Source organism: Gossypium arboreum, chromosome 12 (genome assembly GCF_025698485.1).
Source record: "Gossypium arboreum isolate Shixiya-1 chromosome 12, ASM2569848v2, whole genome shotgun sequence".
NCBI classification, from domain to species: domain Eukaryota; kingdom Viridiplantae; phylum Streptophyta; class Magnoliopsida; order Malvales; family Malvaceae; genus Gossypium; species Gossypium arboreum.
In genome coordinates, this window is record NC_069081.1 from 6164471 (window position 1) to 6186276 (window position 21806).

The following is a 21806-nucleotide window of genomic DNA, read 5'->3' on the forward strand; positions in this document are numbered from 1 at the left end:
GGTCGTTACATGTTGATCCAAAGAGACGCATAACTAAAATCTTCCAGATGGCAACAAAGGAACGCACAACCTCGCCGTAACTGAGTTCCACCATTCGGGAACATCGAATCTGATACTGCCTCGAACCCCGATCTCAAGCCCCAATATGAAGCATCCGACTCATCATCACACCAACCGGAACCCGAGCCCGAGCAAGAAATTCCTCCATCATTCGAGGATATTTTTGCTGACGACCTCAACCCTCAACATTTGACACAATCCAGATCATCCTTGTACCACTCGGCGTTCGATCCCGAAGCACATACACCTACCACTAAGGATATTTTTCCATCGACACCTCCGGCCACGTAATACCCATTAACTCTTGATTATGGTGTATATAATTATTCTACTTTTCTAAGTACACCAGAGGGGACACCGAAGGCCAGACCGAGCAATTATCAAACGCCTCAGCAAGGTAAACGACATCACCAGCGGAGGCATCCGGATCGTTACATGCTAGCGTTAGGAACGTCGTCGAGATCAAGACAATTTTAGTTTTTATCTATAAACATTTACTTTATTTTGTAATTATTTTACTTTTAATATTAGTTTAATTTCCTAAAATAATTATATGTTTTAATAAATGAGTTCGAATATTTAAATTATAAATTCTAATTGAATAAGTAATAGAAATTGAGAAATGAAATTTAGACACAATAAAATACAAACATTCTAAAATATTAATAAAAAAGATATAAATTTCAAACAAGGCCATCATACATTAAATTAAATTTAAACACCCAAGAAACTACAAACATATGGGTAAAATTAATACACGAAAATTGTAAATTCAAACTACATATAATACGGACTAAATTAAATTTACAAATACCAAAAAGTAAAAACATTCAAAGAAATTAATATACAAAAATATAAAAAATGAAACCTTAGTTCCTAAACAACTACATTAAATTTACATATATAAACAAATACAAACTTTCTAATCAGGTCTACATTGAATCGTCTTCTGCTTGAATCAGGTTTACGTTAAATCCTAATAAATTCCCACATTTTCTTTACAATTAATTGTCTTCTGCTTGAATCAGGTCTACGTTGCATCTGTACAGGATAATTCGATAACTGACACGATCAGCAAAATTAAAAAAAAAACAGAAAACCAAGGGAAAATATAACTTCCTAAAAGCTCCAGATCATTTCTTCTTCCATTGTCCCCTGAGATACCTTTCCACGGGAATGCTATTGCACCTTAGATAATGTCCATCTATGTTGAACATCTCGATTACCTATCTAAGGCACATAAATTTATCCAACCCTTAATAGCATAACCTTTAGGGTGAACATAACAGTATATAATTCAACTCCGTTAAAACATGACAGTATATAATTCAACCCCGAAATTCGGTTGTACACCACAAATAACTCCTATATACAATCCACTACAAAAAAAAACTTCCTCATACAATCCACTACAAAAAAACTTACTTATACAACCCACTAAAAAAAAAACTCATTTGATGATAAACTAAAAAGCACTCTCATTTTTATTCTTCTCTCAAAAAAAATTTTCTTATCGATTCACACTATCAGAACCCAAACCACCCACCATATATATAAGGTTTGGTACCGGCCATTAGAAGGACAGCACAAAAAAAAAATTCCTGATATTTTTGTACTGGTGCCGACCATTAGAAGACCAACACCCAGAAAATTTTGAATTTTTTTTTACTACAGTGGTGCCAGCCATTAGAAGGCTAGCACCAAAAAAAAATATTTCCTGATATTTTTGTTCTGGTGCCGGCCATTAAAAGGCCAGCACCAAAAAAAAGTTTTCCCTGATATTTTTTTTACTGGTGCTGGCCATTAGAAGACCAATACCCAAAAAATTTTGAATTTTTTTTCCTACAGTGGTGCCGGCCATTAGAAAGCCAGCACCAAAAAAAAAAATTCTAATATTTTTTGTACTGGTGTCGGCTATTAGAAGACCAGCACCCAAAAATTTTTGATTTTTTTTTATTAGAGTGGTACCTGCATTAGAAAGCCAACACCAAATTTTTTTTTTTCAAATACTCATATTTTTGTATACTAGTATGATACGATTTTAAAAAAAAAATATCGTGGTGCCAGCCATTAATTACCCAAAGTCAAAAAAATTAATTTTCTAAAGTTTGACTCGATCATTAGGCAATCATGGGGGCAAAATACGAGGTAGTGCCGGCCAATGATGTCCCATAATCCCATTTATTATTCATTTTAGGTCATTTTGGTGATTGTTTTAGAACCTGTGTCATTTTTGTAAATATCAAATTTTTTTGGGTTAATTTAGTAAAATATCCTATGTTTCCTTATATACAATTATATTATTATAATATACATTTTATATAATTATATTTAAGCTTAAATCCTAAACATGTAACTAACTTTATGATAGATTTAATATATAAAATTAGGATTATATAATTAAAGTAGATTATTAATGATATGTAGCCCTATATACGATTATGATATTATAATGTACATTTTTATATTAATGATACATAATCTTAAACCTTGAAGGTGTAACTAACTTTATAGTAGATTATATATAACAATCTAATTTTCAGTGGTGTCAAAAAGGCGGTTTCAGAATCCCATTTTCATAAACTGAGTCTGTAAATATTAAATATGAATATTTACAAAGTTGGTATAATAGAATATTAAAGTTTGGTCCTTCAATTTTGTCTATTAATCGCTTAATTATGGTACATAGACTAAAATATAAAAGTCTAATCGCTATAGATTTTTAATTAACTAAAGTTTCAAAATGGTAAATAAATCATTTTGTTACATCAAATAGTGGAAAATGATGTAAACTTCGACTAACTTTGATTAATGGTGTAAGATTAATTAATTAAGGTTTAATTAAGTAATTAAAGATTTAATTAAAGTATATATAGTAAAATTAACTGTAGAAGTTCATCTTTTTCTTTCTCTTCACCATCCAAATTAGGGAAAAGCCATTTTTGAACTCAAAGCATTCGGCCCTTTATTGGTATGTGATTTCAAATCTTTTTTTTTTTTTGTATTTTTTATATTTTGAAGTTACGGGAGCTTGATTTAGCTAGCTCATGTACCAATTTGTAAAACTATTAAACTTTTTGAAAGTTTCTATTATTGATTTATTGAAGAAATTGATGTTAAATTGATAGATTTTAAACTAAGATCATGAAAAAGGACGAGATTGTAAAGTTTAATTTTTAGTTTTGCAAATAAGCTAAAGTGAATAAAATGTAAAATTTTTGTGAAATTTTAGTATAAATAGGAAGTAGAGAGCCCATAAAGGATGTAATTGAAGTCGGTTTCTAAACTAAGACTCAAATTTTAAAGATATTATTATTTCAGTTTCAGGAACTAAATTGAATAAAATACAAAACTTTAAGGGTATCGAAAAATGAAATTATATAAGTTAATACATATCATGGAATAAAATAGAAATGTTTGGTATTGATGATTGTCTAAAATAATTGTTTAGATCAAGAATTGGGTCAAACTAAAGATAAATGGAGAAAGGCCAAAATTGTAGAATGGTCATTGAAGATTCAATTTACTTGTTGTTTGAACAGGTAAGTTAATATGGTAATCATAACTTAGATTGTATGTATTTGAATTATATTCATGTATGTTTTATTATAAATTAAATTGTTTGTGAAATGGTACAAATGGTGAGAATTGAACTAAATTGAAAAGTGATAATTATATGTGCAATAAATGCCCGTGTGAACTTAGTAAATGTTAGGATACGATTGACATGCCAATAAGTTTTTGTGTGTGCTAGTACAGGATTGATTACAAATGGTTACCGAGGTCCAACATTTTTTGCGGATACTCAATACATGTGACACAGGTTTAACTCAAACGAGTAACCTGATATCGTTTTAAAGGTTTAGCCCGGGCAGGTAACCTGACATGTATGTATTTTCAACTTGGACAAGAAATCGGATGTGTCATTAGAAAGGTTTATCCTAGATAGGTAACTTGACATAAATATTTTCAGCTCAGATAAGCAATTGGTTTGGTGTAGTTATTTGTGTATCCAAGTCCGTTTTCTAGGGTTCATAAGGCGAAATGGCTAATGTATAAACAAGAAATTGAAAATAGGTAAATGAAGTTGATGTTCAAATGGAAGAATACAAAATAAATTGAGTATAATGCCTTTGATAATGTATATGAACATATTATTCTTGAATTGAATGAGTTCTTGTGATTCTTTATCCAAAATGACATGAATTTGCTTGTTACATGATTGAGGCATCATATGGTTTGGATTATAAGTTAATACTCACCTTGTTATTGTTTTGAATTGTCAAGTCTGGCCAAATTATATCAAGTGATGGCAGCTTATTGTATTAGATAAAAGATAAGATAAGTTTTATTTAATGGCAATGAACTTACTAAGCATTCTATATCCTTACTTTTTGTTTTCTCTTTTCCTTATAGATTGTCACCTTGTGAAACACGTCAATTCAGATTGTCTCAAAGCTTACACTATCCTCATTTCGGTAGTTATTTGGTCATCTTGAGTCAAGGAATTGTAGCATTTATACAAGTGTTTTGGTATATACTTGGTATTTTTTATTCATATATGGAGATGAACATATATGCATTTCATGCTTAATGATGTGATGATTTACAGCTAAATGTGTGGCATATGGAATAGTATAAAATGAGGTAGAAATGGTAGTTTGTTTGATTGATGAATAAATTGGTAATGCATTTGAACAATTGTAACCTATAGTATGCTTGAAAAACGTGACCTAATTTGATAGTTGTTGGTTGTATATAAATACTTATAAGTTATATATATGTATATGTGTTCACAAGTGTTTGAGATGGAAGTGAATTGATATGTTTTAAGGATCTTTAGCATAGGTAAATATTGGTAAATGGAATAATATAGTTGATGTTTGATTCATGGCATGAAATGTTAAATTTAGTTGATGTATAGATAGAAATTGTTTTGAGAAGATGATGAACATAGATGTTGAGCTTGCTTAGCATGTTTATGGTAGGTTTAGATTCAATTGAAATTGGTACATGATGTATATATTGTATGGTTTGTTTCGAAACTATTACCAAATACTCATTTTTACCAAATGTAGGGTCCTCGTCCCAATGATCATCTTTCATTGTCACAACGTTGGCCGACAATATGTGACATCGTGATGTGACATATTGTTTTGGTGATGTCACGACGCTGGCCCTAAACTTTGAAGACTTTGCAATTTGGTCCTATTTCATGTTCAAGTTGACAAAAGAACTTTCGTAAGCTCAATTAAGACTTGGAAATTAATTGTTTAACTTGAAATGAATGTGTTTGATATTGAAATGCATATGTGAATGATTATTTTACTGTGTACTTGACTGTAGTTGCTCCAGCAACAAATGAAGTGTCCTGCAATTTGAACTTGGCAATCGGGTTGGGTGAGGGGTGTTACATTATAATATATACAATTAGCATGTGTTAAGTATTTAAGTTATTTTGGACTGCTATGGAACTTTCAATTTGTTTAGAATCCTTATGTTTAAGTTGTTAAGTATATTTAAACTGTTGTGAAATTATTATGTTTAATTTTTTTAGATTGTTATTTAACCATGCTTTATACATTTGCAATTATTTTTGTTAATTATGAATAAATTTTATTTAAAATAAATTTATTTTGTTTGATTTTAATTTATTTCACGAAATGTCCAACATATTATTGAAAAAGTTAAAATTGGAATTTTTTTTGTAAATTGTTATGAATTTTTAATTTTTTGGAATTCGTATGTTTAAGTTACTAGGCATGATTAAATTGTTGTGAAATTATTGTTTTAATTTGTTTTTATGGTTATGTAATTACTTTTGTTCATTTTCATTTATTTGTTTATTATAAATAATTTTTATTTGAAATTAATTATTTTATTTTATATTTTAAATTTAAATTCAAATTTTGCAATTTGAGTATTCAACATATGATTGGAAATGTTAAATTTAAAATATTTTTTATTTCAGATATTTGAAAAATAATGATATTTAATTCAAATTTAGATTATAATTGGAAATGTTAAATTTAAAATATTTTTTATTTCAGATATTTGACAAATAATGATATTTAATTCAAATTTAGATTATAATACTCGAATAATTTACTGATTCATTTTTATATATAAATTTACATATTTAGATTCAAATCATTCAAAAATTTCAAATATTCAATCCACTTTCATTTGTATACATTACATGGAATAATTGGTCGGAAATCAAGCATCTGTAGTTCCTTTTGACATGAAGGCCATAATTGTCTTGTTAAACTATTTTAGCAAGTGTCCTGGCTACAAGAACGTTAATGTGGCTTCAATAGTCATCTTACAGAATCTAAAGAAGGCCCTCAAACGACATCGTTGCGTTCTTTATATAACACATATTAGTATTCATAGGTGTAACTAACCATATATCCATCCCTCCAAAGTTTAGAAGGACGTTGTTCTGTCATTGCTACTCTAGTTCTTGAAGATAAGGGTTTGTGGTGAGAGAATTGTAAAAGAAAACAATGGGATCGACATCGACCAAGATAAAGTTGAGGACCTCCGACCAAAAGGTTTTCGAGGTGGAGGAAGGGGTTGCAGTCCAGTCTCAGACGATCAAATACTTTTACGAAAATGGTTGCCCCGGCAGCGTCATCCATGTCCATAGCGTCTCCGGCGACATCTTATCTAAGATTCTCGACTACTGCAAGAAGCACGTAAATTCCACCGCTGGCAAGGAAGACATCTCCCCTGAGGAACTCTACGAATGGGATGCTAATTTTGTCAAGGTTGACCAAAACACCCTCTTCGACCTCATCCTGGTTAGTTTCTTTTCTTTTCCCAATTTGCCATTCTGCCATCTTCTTGTTCTTGAATCTTGGTTGTATTCTACTATCATGAGAATGGGGTTTGCTTGCAGGCAGCCAACTGTTTGAAAATAGAGAGCTTGTTGGACTTGACATGCCAAACTGTTGCCAACATGATAAAGGGGAAGAGACCTGAGGAGATTCGCACTACCTTCAACATCAAGAACGATTACACCCCTGAGGCAGAAGAGGCTGTTAGGAGGGAGAACAAATGGGCATTCGACATGCTTGGGGTATGAAGCTTCACCGGTGATAGGTTCTCAAGTTTGAAAAAGTTACAACATTGCCCCTTTTTCTTGACATTTGCTTACAATCTGTTTCTTGAGGATTTCATATGAGGATGCCTCTTTTCCATGCTTAAGTCTTTAGTCTTCAAATTTGATTGAATGTGTTGATCGATTTCTTGCTTTACGTTTTGTGGTATATACTTAAAATCATTGTAGAAACAAACATCTCTTACACCATCCTAGATAACAATCGAAGTTTAGTTGATTCATGTCTTCTTTTCAAGGGTGTTGGAACCATGGTTATAAAAGAGTTGGCCGATGACACGATGAGCAAGTGCGTTACAAATGCAAAGTCACTAGTATGTGTAATTGCGGAAAATCAGATTGTTATGATGAGGTCAATTTCATAGCTTGCAAACAAGAAAAGCATTGATGTATATAAGCAACCACAAAATCCCACAACACCAAGGATTAAGGAAAGCGTCAAGCAGATAAATGTTGGAACTGGTTTTATTGAACTCTTCTTTCATTTCAAATGCAAAATGTGACCCATATTATGAACCAAGTCCTGAGGCTAAGATCAAGGACTCTTAATTTTTCTTGGCAGTTCATTTATTCCAGAAAGCCAGGAATCAGGTTATATATAGCGCTCGAAAACAAGTTTGAAACCCTATCATCAGTTTCTCTACACACAACACTTTCATGACGCTATCAAGGTATCTAAATATTAATGTAATGTCTTACTTCGCAAACAATATTACAGGAGCTCATCCACCAGAGATTTGCCCTGGAACTTCTCGTTGATTGATGCTATAGAAGAAATAGTTTTGTCCAACTGAGAACATTCATGTTCCATGTCATCCAAACGGGCCTTGATTTCTGCGACTTGTTCCCGGGCATCAACGGCCTCCTTTTCTTTCTGAGATAGATTTTCCATTCGAGATTCCAGTTCTTTCTTTACAGACTCTAACGAACTTTCATACTTAACCTTTTTGGCTTCAAAAGTTTGTCGTTGACTAGCAAGATTGATGGCTTCTGAGATTTCATTGAGCAGAGCACGCAGCCAACTAACATCAATGTTTGCAGATTCTACATCCTTAAGAACAGCAAAAATTTCTTTTACTTTTGATTTGGTCAGTTCATTGAATGGAGTGGATTGCAACTCTTGAACCACAGCACACAAGCATTCTAAATAATATGCACGCATGGAAGCCGATTCCAACTGACAGTTAGCTGCTATGTCTCCATATTTATCGAAAATTGACTGTAGAGTTGAGGAGATGCTTTCTTTCACACGGTATTTTCCAACTGAAACACAGGACTCAGAGATTATGGATTTGTTATCTTCCTTACCACTCTCTTCTAAAGCTTGGGTGATCCCTGTGAAACTGAAGGCTGAGCTAGTCACATCTTCTCTCCCATCCTCGGTACTTGCATCTGAACTTACCTTTGGGGAAATTTGAATATTCTCCCCTTTAAATTTGGTTGCTGTATCACCGGGAGACTGTCAAAGAGGAGGATATAAGCAAAGATTTACATTTATAAAAAATCAAGTATCACTAAGCTTTCATATGTAAGTATAAGCCTTTGCGAGTTTGTAAGAGGGAACAACCACGATTTTGCCAGACATAGGCAACGGTTGAGAGTATTGAATTTGAGCCTTATCAAAAGATTGCTCTTGGGAACGAATCTCTTCAGGGTGTTGCTCAAAAGAAGAAAAGGACTCGGCATTCTCTGCTTCCAACTTCTCCCTATATAAATGAGACTGAAGTGAGTTGGGGTCACCATGGTAAATTGCACCTAGGGCAGGGGTAATCTCAAGTGCTCGAGGGGACTTAGGCTGAGACTCAGATCCCTTCTTTTTCCTCTCAAAGCTTCTGGAATCATCAATAAATTTGGCACCTACAATGAGAAGACTGTAGTCATGAAAATGCAACAGTGAATTTGTGTACCTTGAAAGAAAACATCAATCTCAAGGAAGAATCAAGTCGTTAGATGTTATCAAACCGGTGGAAATGCATCTCAAAAGTGTATCAGACTAAAAATTACCCTCAGCATGCAACAATATGCCAAAACAAGATCATCAAACATGCCACGATCTAAGAACAACATGGCTTATGAAACTCTTTAAGAACATCTACAAATTCTCCAAGGTTCTATGAATAGCCAACAATAAGATTGATGTGGCATTTGAGTACCTCCACTATTCCATCCCGTCTCCATTCAAGGGAGGGAAAATAATCTTGATCCGATCAAGAGGAGTCCTTCTACCCAAAGGTTGTATTTAGTTATCAATTTATAAGAATTTACTGTATTCCTTATTGTTTCACCAAATTATAACTGCAACTCCAACAAACAAAAAACATAAAAACAAAACAAGTTTGCAGTGGAATTGTTTCTAGCAACTTAGTGATAACGAGTAACAGAATTACGACAAAGGTTTGGCTTTTGGGGTGAAGAGGGGGTAAAATCTGTTTCATTTCTGATCCCCTGTGTAGCATCATTATTCCTTTCAAGAAATTTTCGTTGCATTCATGATAAGCATTATTAGATGCTTACTGTTCTCTCGACATCCTTCTTTTCCTAAGCTGACCTCGTTTTATAACATTGCGAATATCTAACAAATAAAACTGAAAACATGTATGCCTATGTTCAGACAAAGGTCTGTAAAACCCACAGAATACACATGAACAAATACAACAGTTCTCTTAATCATATCATCAGAAACCTGATTCTTTTTTGGCCTCTGTACTTCTGTTGAAACAATTTTCATCACATTCATGGTATGGATTCGATGCCTTTCCGCAATTTTGGTGCACTCTTCCCTCGCCACCTTTCTTTTTTCTAAGCTCACTTTGTTTTATACCGTTGTGATTATCTAACAAATAAAAAGACATGAACACGTAGCTTTAGAACATCAACAAAAACCTAAACAATAATATAGTAAAGAACTTTTAATCATGAGCAGAGACCGGATTCCTTTCTAACTCCCTGAATATTGGCCTTGGAACTTCTCTGGGTGCAATTATCATTGCATTCGTGGTAAGGATTCAGTGCTTTAGGGCAATTTGGTTGCGATCTCCCTCCATCATCAGTCCTTTTGTTACGCACAACTTCTTTTATACCGTAGCGGTTATCTAACAAATGGAAAAGCAAATAAAACCTGCCTTTAGAAAGTGATCAACAAAGCTTTGACTTAAGCTAATAAATCAAAAGTTTCTAGGTTAGGCTTAACAACATGCCTATATCAGCCAAGAACCAAAGGAACCTAACTGTTCAGGTACTAACAAGAAATTTAAATTCTTTGTACTCTGAATTTAACCAAGCTGCAACTGATGATATGGAAACAAAAATATTTTCCGAAGATACACTTTTCTCTGGGAATTCTGTTATTTGTCAAGCCAAGAAAGACTTAAAATGACATGTTCCTTATTCACACTTTCTACCAAACATTTAAAGATAGACCAAACTTCACCTTTTAGATTAATTAGTTCCACAAATAAACTTTTATTAGGTTACTTAAACCATAAACTAGATTTCAATCATCCACCTTGCATGAATTACATTGAATCGATCACAAACCAATGGTACATGAAAGCATAAGGGATTCCAGTGTTTATGAACTCCTAAAATGAATTGATCATCTTTCCAAATGCAAAAGGAAGTAATAGAATTGAACAACTTCATCTGTGGAACAACATGTTTCGCAAAGATCAGTTCGGAAAATCGAGCACAAGGGGGTAAGATTGATTACCTAATATCTTTTTATCCTTTTCCTTATATCCCTTGCCATCAGCAATCTTTTCTAGGCAATATGCACCACATACATGGTAGGGATTAGCAGCATTAGCACAATTTGAGCGTACTTTTCCATTCTCATCCATCTCTCCTCGTTGTTTGATTTCAATTTTACCTGTACAGGCTCACAATAAATTAAAACAATCTAATTACTAAAAGCTGTCACATGCCATTGAAATAGTAAACACAAAGATCCTAGCTTGCTAGGATCTTCCTTTTTCTTATAACTTTTATCATACACAAAGTCTTCGATCTCACAGCCAAAAGCCACTTCTAAATTTATACACATGATTGAAGTTCAATCCACAAGTAACCCAAAAAAAAAAAACTAGAAATTATATATAAAAGAAACAAGTAATCAGTTTTCAATAGATGGGAAACAAAAACTGTTTCTCTCCTCCAATAAATAAGCAGCCAAAAACATGATCGAAGACACTTTTTGGCCTTCCGTTAATTTCAAAACCAGAAGTCGATGAGTCAAGACGAACAGAGGGGGGAAGCCAGCAGAAAGTTTCTTTACACTTCCCTACTCTTTCTCCCCTTCCAAACAGAGCATAAAGTAAAAAAGAAAATACACAAACTCCAAAATCCCATCTTTATTATGAGCATACAGAAAAACATGGATAAAAATATTAGATGTTGATAAAGAAGAGAAAGAGAATACCAGAGAGAGAGAGAAAGGAGAACAGAAAAAAGAAGAGATGGTATCTGAGACACAGATTTTATAGTTGAAAGTCTTTGTATTATAAATTACGATTGACTAATGAACCTGTCCGAAAACTGAATTAACAAATCAAATTGGAATTTCTCCCGTCTTTAGGATTGTCGCAGTTTGACCTGAATTTTCTTTCTTTTTTATTTGGTAATTGACCTGAATCATATCTATGTTCATACTACATATTTTACTTTCCTTTTCATACATTAATTCTCCATTTTATTATTTTGTAAAAGAATCTTTATATATTAATATAATGTTTTTATAGGCGTTGATGTTACAGTTTTCTTCTTTCTGTCAATTAAAATTTTAAAATAAAATAATATTTGTTTATCTATCTATTTTTGTGGGGAAAGTGATCTCAGTTATTATAAAATTATAAAAATATTTTTATCTTTTCCTATTTTTATATCATATTTAAATAAAAATTATAAATTACAACTTTAAAATTAAACACATATTTAATAATATTAAAACATTTACACTCTACTTATTTTCATTATTAAATTTTTTTAAATATATATTTTAATTTTCACCCATATAAAATTATTCTACTTAGAAATATAATGTTAATAAAGAAACCTTGAAAAGGCTCCAAAGAATGACTTTTTTTCACCCATAGTCTTAATATATTATTATGCAAATTTTAAAATTTTAATTTAGTAAACTAAAAGAAAGAAAATCCGCTTTCACTTTTTTTTTTAACCTCCCAATGAATATAATCTATATATCTACAACATGTCCCACCTCTTTTTTTTTTCTTTTTTTTTGCCCTTTTTCTAATTGTCCTTGGTGTAACTGCCAAATTTGTGGTTCAACTTCACAATGTTTTGGGTAAACTGTACAATTAGTCATTTAAATTTTATAAATTTTTATTTTAGGCACTAAAAATGAAAATTTTGTAATTTAATAACTGCCGTTACATATTGTTATCATTTCAGTTATTTGCAGTTAATTTTTCATTAAAAATACTAATTTTAGTCACCCAATTTTAGTAAATTTTAATTTTGTCACTCATTTTATATTTTTAATTTTTAATTTTTAAATATTAATTTTAGTTTATTTCTGTGAAGGAAAAACTTGAAATTTTGCCTAAGAAATTTGGGTTAGAAAAATCATTTTTCTTTTTAGTTTCGATTTTACATTGAATTACTCGGGATTTATAGGAACAAAACTTTAGTTTTTATTGGAAAGTTAATTTTTTTTCCTTTCTACAATTAATTTTAATTTTTTTCAATCAGAGGGAAAACTTGGTGTTTTGTAGGAAATTGCTTGGGTTTTTCTAGAAAACTTGAATTTTTACATCAAAAATTATTTTATCTTTTTAATTTTTTAAGTTTTTAGAATTAATTTTAGTTGTTTTTAGTAAAAGGAAAATATATGCGGTTTTGTAGGGAATTATTTGAGTTTTTTTTCCGGAAAAACTATGGTTATCTAAATCGGACAGGACCAATCAGTTGGACCGAAAACTGTCTGGGGTATTGGTCTAGAAAAAGCTTTTAAACCGATTGAATCGAGAATTGATACATACCAATTCAACCTAGTTAAACAAACTCGAATAATTCTAATAAAAGTCAAGTAATTCCTTTTCTTGTAAATTTTTAAAAATTATCAATGGTGGAAGAAATAATATAAACTGATATTGACAGGTTCAACTGGGCTAAAAATACCTGGTAATTCCTATAAAAGTCTAGGTAATTCCCTTCCCTGTAAAAGTCATGACATATGACAAACTTTTACAATGGAGGTTTTTTTCTATAAAAGTCCAAGATATTCCTTATAAAACCCTAGGTTTTCCATTCCCTTTTATTAAGAAAAAATTAAAATTAATTCTAAAAAAATTAAAAAGATAAAATGATTTTTCTAATCTGAATTTTCAGTAAAATTTCAGGCTTTTATCTTCATCGAAAAATAAAATTAATTCTTTAAAAAATCAAAATTATAAAATGAGTGATGAAAATAAAAATTTAATAAAGTTAAATGACTAAAATGAGTGTATCTAATGAAAAATTAACGACGAGTAACTAAAATGATAAAAGTAGATAATAGTGGCAACTAAAATGATGAAAGTATGTAATAATCGTGTCAAATTATAATTTATTTTTTATTTTTAGTACCAAATGAAAACTTATGAAACTTAAGTGACCAATTATGCAATTTACCTAAAAACACATTAAAACGTGATGAATAAAGTTGGGAATTGCAAATTCTTATTGCAATCTTTGAGGACATCCAGAAAAAAAGACAACAATATAAATCAAACGTATAAAATGTTAGGACAAGTACCCACAAATATATTAAACTATTGCTGACAAGTACGACGGTTGAATTTGGTCACGTTGGAACCAATTTTTATTTTATTTTATTTCCCTTTTCTGGAGTTTTCAGAAAAAGATGGCGTTGATTCACATTGAACATAAATTATAGGTTAAGAGCATTTAATAAACAATGAAGTTCTAGTACTTATTTTTGGTTCAATTCTATTATTAGTACCTATACTTTATAAAAGTTATGAATTTAGTTATTATACTTTAATTTTATTATTTTTAGTCTTGTATTTTTCAAATTTTAAAATTTTAGTATTGACCTAAATAGTAATAGTTAAATTCGTTTAGTTAAATTTAATTGTTAGTCTCAGTATTATGCATATAGTTATAAATTTAATCTATGTTCTTAAATTGGATCATTTTAAATTTCTATATTTTTAAATTTTAAAATTTGAGTAATGACACAAATGATCGTCGTTAATCTATTAAATGAATTAACAATGTGACATGACATTTCATATGTAATCATATGTTTAATGGACATTATAGTTATCTTTTTATAAAATTAAAATTTTAAAATTTTAAAATATAAAAATATTAAAAAAACTAAAATAATCAAATTAAAGTATAGAAATTAAATTTACAACTTTCTTAAATATAGAAAATAATAACAGAAATTAACCTTTATTTTAACCGTAACATCAACATCCACGCCGCCCAAATCGTGAAGGATGGTGCCTTCTGATGTGCTTGTACAAGCACCAAATGCGGGCACGCCAATGCAGGTACCGGGGAGATTTGCATGCTAATGAGCCGCATGATTTCGTGCAGGAACGCGACGTTTTAGAAGGTGGCAATGAAGACCTAACTAATCTGCAACTGGGCCCACCGAATGAAGACCTCACCCAAGACTTTCGAATGGCCCATCACCTAGAAGCGTTGATGAATCGAATTTAAATATAATATTAATATATTTTATATTTATTTAAGTTTTACTCCAATAAAAATATGAACTAAAATCTTGCCACAAATCCTTTTTGAACATTCCAGTCCAAGGTGATGGTAATATAGAAAGCAGAAACCCAAATTAGTGATGGTGAGGCGCAAGCAGCATTCACCCATGAGGAGGAGCGGTCGAAACTCACAGGGAAAATGAGCGTTGTTGGAAAGAGGAGCGGAGCCATGGAAACTCAAAGGGAAATATGAAAATACTACTATCACAACATCCCTGTACAACTATTAAAAATAAAAAAATGGAGTGAGTGAAGTGGCACAACAGCTAATGGAAGTTTTGAAGGAATACCCCAAACTTTGGTTTACTCAAGCCATATAGCCTATGAAGTGTAGGGCTGCATTCTGAGTTCGAATCCTGCAATGGTTTTTCTTTTACCTTTTTCTTAATGTCGTTTCACGGTAAAAACTATTGATTTTTAATTTTAATTTAGATTTTATTTAGTTTAAAAAACTCACTTTAATTTAAAGGATGAAATTATTTGGTTCTCATTATTCTTTTAATAAAATTTTGGTTAAAATATCACATAAGTTTATGTATTCTTTATAAATTTAAAATTTAGTTTTATTTTCATGAATTTAATCTTTTATTTTTAAAATGTTAAAAATTCATGTCTAACTATTAACACAGTTAAATTTATTGGTATAACATTTTATAATAAATATATATATTCACTTTGTAGTCATATAATTATAAAATGATACTGTAATGAACCTAAATGTAACAAAAATTATTAATGTGACATTTTGTAATATAAATAAATAATAAAAATTCACTTGGTAGCCATATAAAAGACAATATCATAATAAACCTAAATTTAATACAATAATTTTAAAACAATTAACAATTGGACCAAAATTATAAATTCTAAAAAGTAAAGAGTAAAGAGACTAATTTTCAAATTTTTAAATGGCATAAGGACTTGTGGCATATTTTATCCTAAAAATTTTCATCCAATTTGTGACGCAAATATGTTGAAAATTTTTTAGGCAAAAAAGTGAGCGTAGATTAGCCGCGCCTAATGAAAAATCAGAAAAAGTAAAAGAGAAGCTTTGAAATTTCTTCCCAAATAAAACAAAGGGAATCTAGAATGCGTTCACTTTTACATCTTCTATATACGGGGAAAATCCAGTTACAACTTACAATAATGAATAATTAAAATAGATTTACCTACTTTTATAATTTTGTTGATTAATTTACTAAAATAATTGTATCTATAGTACATGTAATTTTTTTAATTGATTCAATATTTCTATCATATTGATCTAAAATATAACATTTATTTTTTTAAGGCCGGTTGATACAAGTGTTCATCAAGTGCGGTATTGTTTTAGCATTCCGTTTACTGAGGTAGTATAAGATTGTTACATCTCAGTGGTCTCTTAGTAGTCCCCTTTTATAGATAAGTTTGGTCTCGCTAAAAAGCAAGTGGTCTAATGTCTAATGGTTCAATGGGTGACCAATCGAACAATGCTAGATGGAAGACTAACCAAGAGATGCTAGGTGGAGAGCCATCCACAGGTGTCTCTCAAGTAGCTTCTCATGGTGTTACGTGTTTGGGAGGTGCAAGGGTATACCCAATCGAAAGGTAGGTTACAAAGTGGCTTACCTTAAGACCTTCTGTAGGTAATCTCAACGGGTGGTAATTGTCATAAGAGAAATAACATCATCTTCAAAAGCGTCCTTAAGACATGGGAGGTAGGTTATTACTGTATTGAGGACAATTTTGAAGATAAAGGGTTATTTTAAAGATTCTGGAACATCTACTTTAAATGAAAAGTTGAGCCATTGTTTGTAGAGAGTGGGCCAATGATAAATTGTGTTATTGCAAGGGACATGTGTCCAAATGCATTGGTCGTATAGTGTTGAGATAGTTGTGTAATGAAACACATTGTTTTGGGGATTTATATATATAGGTTTCTCCTTCTTCTTCCAATTATTTGACAACTTGAGATCTCTTGTTGTTGTTCCTGCTCCTTTTGTAATTGTTCTTTGAATTCTCTTCATAATGTGTGGGTGGCTGGTAACTAACAATGCAAGGTGGAAGACCAACTGGACGATGCAAGGTGAAGGGTCATCCGTAATAATCTCGTGGGTAGCTTCTCATTGTGCCACGTATTTAGGAAGTGCAAGGGTATAACAAGGCTTAAAGGTCTAGGGAACCCTTTCAAAAAAAAAATGCACTTAATTGAGCTCTTGAACACTAAAATTTGTAATGAGCTGATTTTAGGCAGTGTCAGAAAATATGGTTTCGAAATCTCATTTTCGTAAATTAGTCTGTAAAAATAAAATGGGAATATTTACGAAGTTACTATGAAAATATATTGAAGATCAGTTTAAGTAATTTAACAGAGAAAATAGTTAATTAAAGCTTAGGGGCTAAATTGAAAAAGTTTAATTGCTATTGAGTTTTAATTTAAAAAATGCTTAAGGACCTAGTTAACAATTATCCAAAGGGTTTGAATGGTTATTAAACTATTGTTTTTATATTATTAGTGGGAAATGATGATTACTACCATTAACTTTAATAACAACAACAACAACAACAACAACAACAACAACAACAACAACAACAATAATAATAATAATAATAATAATAATAATAATAATAATAGAACATAAATATTAGATTAATTAATAAACCATGACTAATTAACTTATTTAAGATTAATTAAAAACTAAATTAAGTATAAATAATAAATTAGTGGAATGAAAGATAAGTTTTCATCTTCTTCCCCGTCCATTGAAAAAAAAAAGAAAAAAAAAACTCTCAAGCTTCAAACATCATTCGACCATTCAAATTCTTAAGGTAACCAAGACTTTTTCTTTGAATTTTTATAGGTTCATAATCATGGGAGCTTGATTTAGCTAGCTCATGTGTTAATTTGTTCATTTAGTTTATATTTAGCAAGTTTCCATTGTAGTGAAATTGATGATTTTGAGCTTAATTTGAAGAAATTGATAGTTAATAAGCCTAGTATGAAAAGGGCTAAATTAGAAAGTAAGTTAAACTTGTTAGATAACTTTGTAACATTAAAGACTAAATTGGATAAACTGAAAAAATATCATGAAATTACGTTATAGATAGGAAGTATAAGGTCCCTAATGAAAGAATGTGAAATTGGATTTTGATCCGATGTTTGATATTGAAAAAAACAAGTATCCCGAATGTAGGGACTAAATTGAATAAAATACAAAACATGTTTGGATATGTATTTCAATGTGATGTGGATGTAAAATGATATTGTTTCTAGTATTAAATTATCAAACTTAGCTAAAGATGACGTCGGGCCCTCACAAGAGAAAGGAAAGATGAGAGTTATAGATGAGTGACAAATTCAATTTGTACTTTTATGATTCAAGTTCAATACATAAATACATGTGCATATATATTTGTGTGTGTACACACATTTATTGTATTATTTCCTTGTAACGACCCGAATTTTAGTGGTACCGAAAAATGCAATTTTAAAGTCCCATTTCCATAAATCGAATCCATAAATATTAAATAGGAATATTTACAGAGTTAATACAAAAATATATTGAGATTTGGGTAAGTAATTTAACTGAAAAAGTAGTTAATTAAGGCTCAGGGACCAAATTGTAGAATTTCAATCGCTATAAAATTTTAATAAGGAAAAGACTTGGGGACCTAGATAGCAATTATCTAAAGGATTAAAATGGTAAACAAATTGTAACACCCATTGCCTGACCCGGCCACCGAGCCTTAGATATAGGATGCCACAAGTGAAACTAGAACAAAAACCGACAAATTATTCATCGAGGCATTTATTCATACCATAAACGTTTTCACATGATGATATGCAATTAAAATTAACTCTAAATCGAGTTTATGAAAGTTCTTTTGGTGACTCTGGTATGAATTCGAACAAAATTGCAAAGTTTGAAAGTCTGGACCCAACGTCGTGATGTCACTTCCTCCACATCGTGAGTCGCCCAACAGTTTGTCACGTCCCGACATCGAACAACTTGATTTTGCGATGTCACTTACTGTCGATCGACATTGCGACGAGGACCCTATTTTTGGTGAAATTTAGCCATTTGGTACCTATTCTATGCCAAGCCAAACCTTTAACTCATTTGGTGCATAAATGTACACTTAAACCTACACAAAACCAATCCAAAAGCATGTCTAAACATTCATTTAACCATTTCTAAACATCCATTCTAACATTTCCACAATTTGGCATCAACATATCAATCTAACCTATAGCAATTCAACCTACCAATCATGGGTTTATAACCATTCAAAATCATCATTTTACCATGCCTTATCATACTCAAAATGCTATTCAAATATTATTCATAAGATAACAAAACATTACCAATTCATTTCCATCACTTCTAACCATTCAAATAGCATTCAAAGACATTATATGTCAAAACCAAAATCATCATGTACTACTTAGCAAGTGATACATAACATCAAACATTAACTAATTCAAACCAACATCTCAAACTAGTAATATAAGCAACCACATATACGCAAATAAGTCCAAATTATCATTTACAAACACCTATTTACATGCCACATAACCGGACGTAAATGAACAAAAGACTACCAAATCAACAATTGGATAGTGTGAGCTTTGAGGTGATCCGATTGATAGGTTCCGCAAACGGACAAACTACAGAAAAAGAAAACAACAATCAAGTAAGCATTTTGAATGTTTACTAAGTTCATAAACATAAAACAGTAAATTTAACTCACTTTATACTTATATACGATAACATATCCAACCTAACAAATTAAACTTAACATGGCAATTCAATTTGTAACACCCCTTACCCGTACCCGAGGCCGGGATAAGGTACGAGCCATAAAATACGGGCCATAAAATTTCATTCATATTTCAAAACGTTCATTCACTTACACATAGTCCCTTATTTGAGTCTACGAAGCCCAAAACATACTTTAGAAAGGGTTCGAGACTAAACCGAGAACTTACAAAAATCTTGGAAATTTCATGCTTTAAGGCTCCACATGCCCGTGTCCCAAAGTCGTGTTCCATACACGGCTGAGACACATGGTCGTGTCTCTGCCTGTGTGGAATATACCTAGGCTATTTTCCAAGCTTTGGTCAACCTTAATCTCTTACACACTTATACAAAATCAAAAGCATATAACATGGTATTCATTTAATGAATAAATATTCTCAATTAAACCACAAACATAGCATTTGTATGTCATCATACATGTGTCTCTCATACTCATTTTACCTTGTTTATTATAGTACCACTTATACATTTATACCAAGATTATCATCTTACCAAATATCTTCAGCTTAATCATCAAGCATTCATATTTAAAACTAGATCATATCTTTATAAAATATCACAATTCAGATACGCAAAATAACATGTTTGCCTGAAACATTTCAATTCAACTCCATATCCAACAAGCATTACATTGAGACTAGTCATATATATATATATATATATATATATATATATATATACATGTCATGATACATATCATTCTCTTTCTGTTTTCTTATAAACACATATCATTTATTTCATTATATCAATATTTCATATACCATAGTTTCCATGTATTCCACATATATTTATTTTCCTCCTCCTCCTCTCCATTCCACATTCTTAATGTATATAGCATTCTTGTAAGTACGATTTCACAATTTACTAATAAATGCTCACATCAAACTATCCACAAGAGTCATAGTCACTTACTTATTTATAATTCGAGCTAAAAAGCTCCAAATTAAGATTCGTAAATTTTCCCTGAAACTAGACTCGCATATGTTTCCACCATTAAATTTTCATAATTTTTGGTTTAGCCAATTAGCACAGTTTATTCATTAAAATTTCTCCTATTTCACTTTCTGACAGTTTTGACCTCTCTTCACTAAAAATTAATTATCTTACAGTACAAAACTCGATTAATGTTCTTGTTGATCTATCTTGAAAATAGACTCATTAGGGATTTTAAAAATATAAGTTTAAACCTCTAATTATTTTTATCCAAATTTTTGTGATTTTCCAAAGTCAGAACATGGTATCACGTAATCATTCTGAACTAGTCTTACAAAAACATAAATATCTCAAAATATAGAACTCCTTTTCCTGCTCTGTTTCTTTTATATGAATATAGACTCATTAAGCTTTAATTTTATATCTCATTCAGTCTCTGATTCAATTTCTACTATTTTTGGTGATTTTTCAAAATCACATCACTGCTACTGTCTAAAACAGTTTTATTGCTAATTCTCTCTTTCACACTTTCTTTGTATTAACCTCATTTTAACATACATATCACAAATCATTTTCACCACATTTCATACATCACAAGTATAGGCCCATGATCACAAGGTCACCATAAAATCATCCTCATGTATAACTTACTTGTTTATAACCTTACCACATCCTGGTCACTTAATGAACACATCATTCACATAACCAAGTTCCTGCACTTATTCATCACAAAACTCACAAAGCAATACATAAAGAGTCTCCCGTTGAACACTTCAGATCAATCCTCGATACTTGGTGGTTTCAGCACATAGCTCCACCCATCATATAGTTCGGCTCTCTTGTACACATGGTGAACAATCAGTTCCACCCATGTGACCTAGCCAATTTATCTCGTAGCTCTCTTGTCTACATGGTGTCCTTCACCTGGAACCACGCATGCGACCTAGCTACATATATCCCGTAACTCTGTTGTCTACATGGTGTACACAATAACACCCATGTGACCTAGCTACATCATAATGTCTTGTAGCTCTCTTGTACACATGATGTGCACTCAAAGACCATACATGTGACCTAGCTACATACTATCTCAGATCATCCAATCTTTCCAAAGGTTCAACCGGATTTCTCTCTTTTCCAACA

At 31.2% G+C, this 21806-nt stretch overlaps 2 protein-coding genes across 5 annotated transcripts; one reads left to right on the forward strand and one right to left on the reverse strand.

Annotated features, from left to right (window-relative positions):
• Positions 1-6433: 6433 nt before the first annotated feature.
• Positions 6434-7898, forward strand: LOC108479581 (SKP1-like protein 1A). The gene is made up of 2 exons (XM_017782275.2): positions 6434-6866; positions 6965-7898. Exons 1-2 carry the CDS (start codon positions 6570-6572, stop codon positions 7148-7150), a joined length of 483 nt encoding a protein of 160 aa, XP_017637764.1. The 5' UTR covers positions 6434-6569; the 3' UTR covers positions 7151-7898.
• LOC108479580 (uncharacterized) lies at positions 7647-11880 on the reverse strand. Of its 4 annotated transcripts, none has more exons than XM_053023130.1 (6): positions 11706-11880; positions 10893-11051; positions 10111-10275; positions 9867-10016; positions 8754-9040; positions 7647-8642 (listed from the first exon to the last, which is right to left on the reverse strand). In XM_053023130.1, the coding sequence occupies exons 2-6, from the start codon at positions 11020-11022 to the stop codon at positions 7896-7898; spliced, it is 1479 nt and encodes a 492-aa protein (XP_052879090.1). In that variant the 5' UTR covers positions 11023-11051; positions 11706-11880; the 3' UTR covers positions 7647-7895. The 4 variants fall into 4 exon arrangements, with proteins under 4 accessions (XP_052879090.1, XP_017637762.1, XP_052879089.1 ...); XM_017782273.2 differs by having other exon boundaries at positions 8751-9040; XM_053023129.1 differs by having other exon boundaries at positions 11601-11880.
• Positions 11881-21806: the final 9926 nt, after the last annotated feature.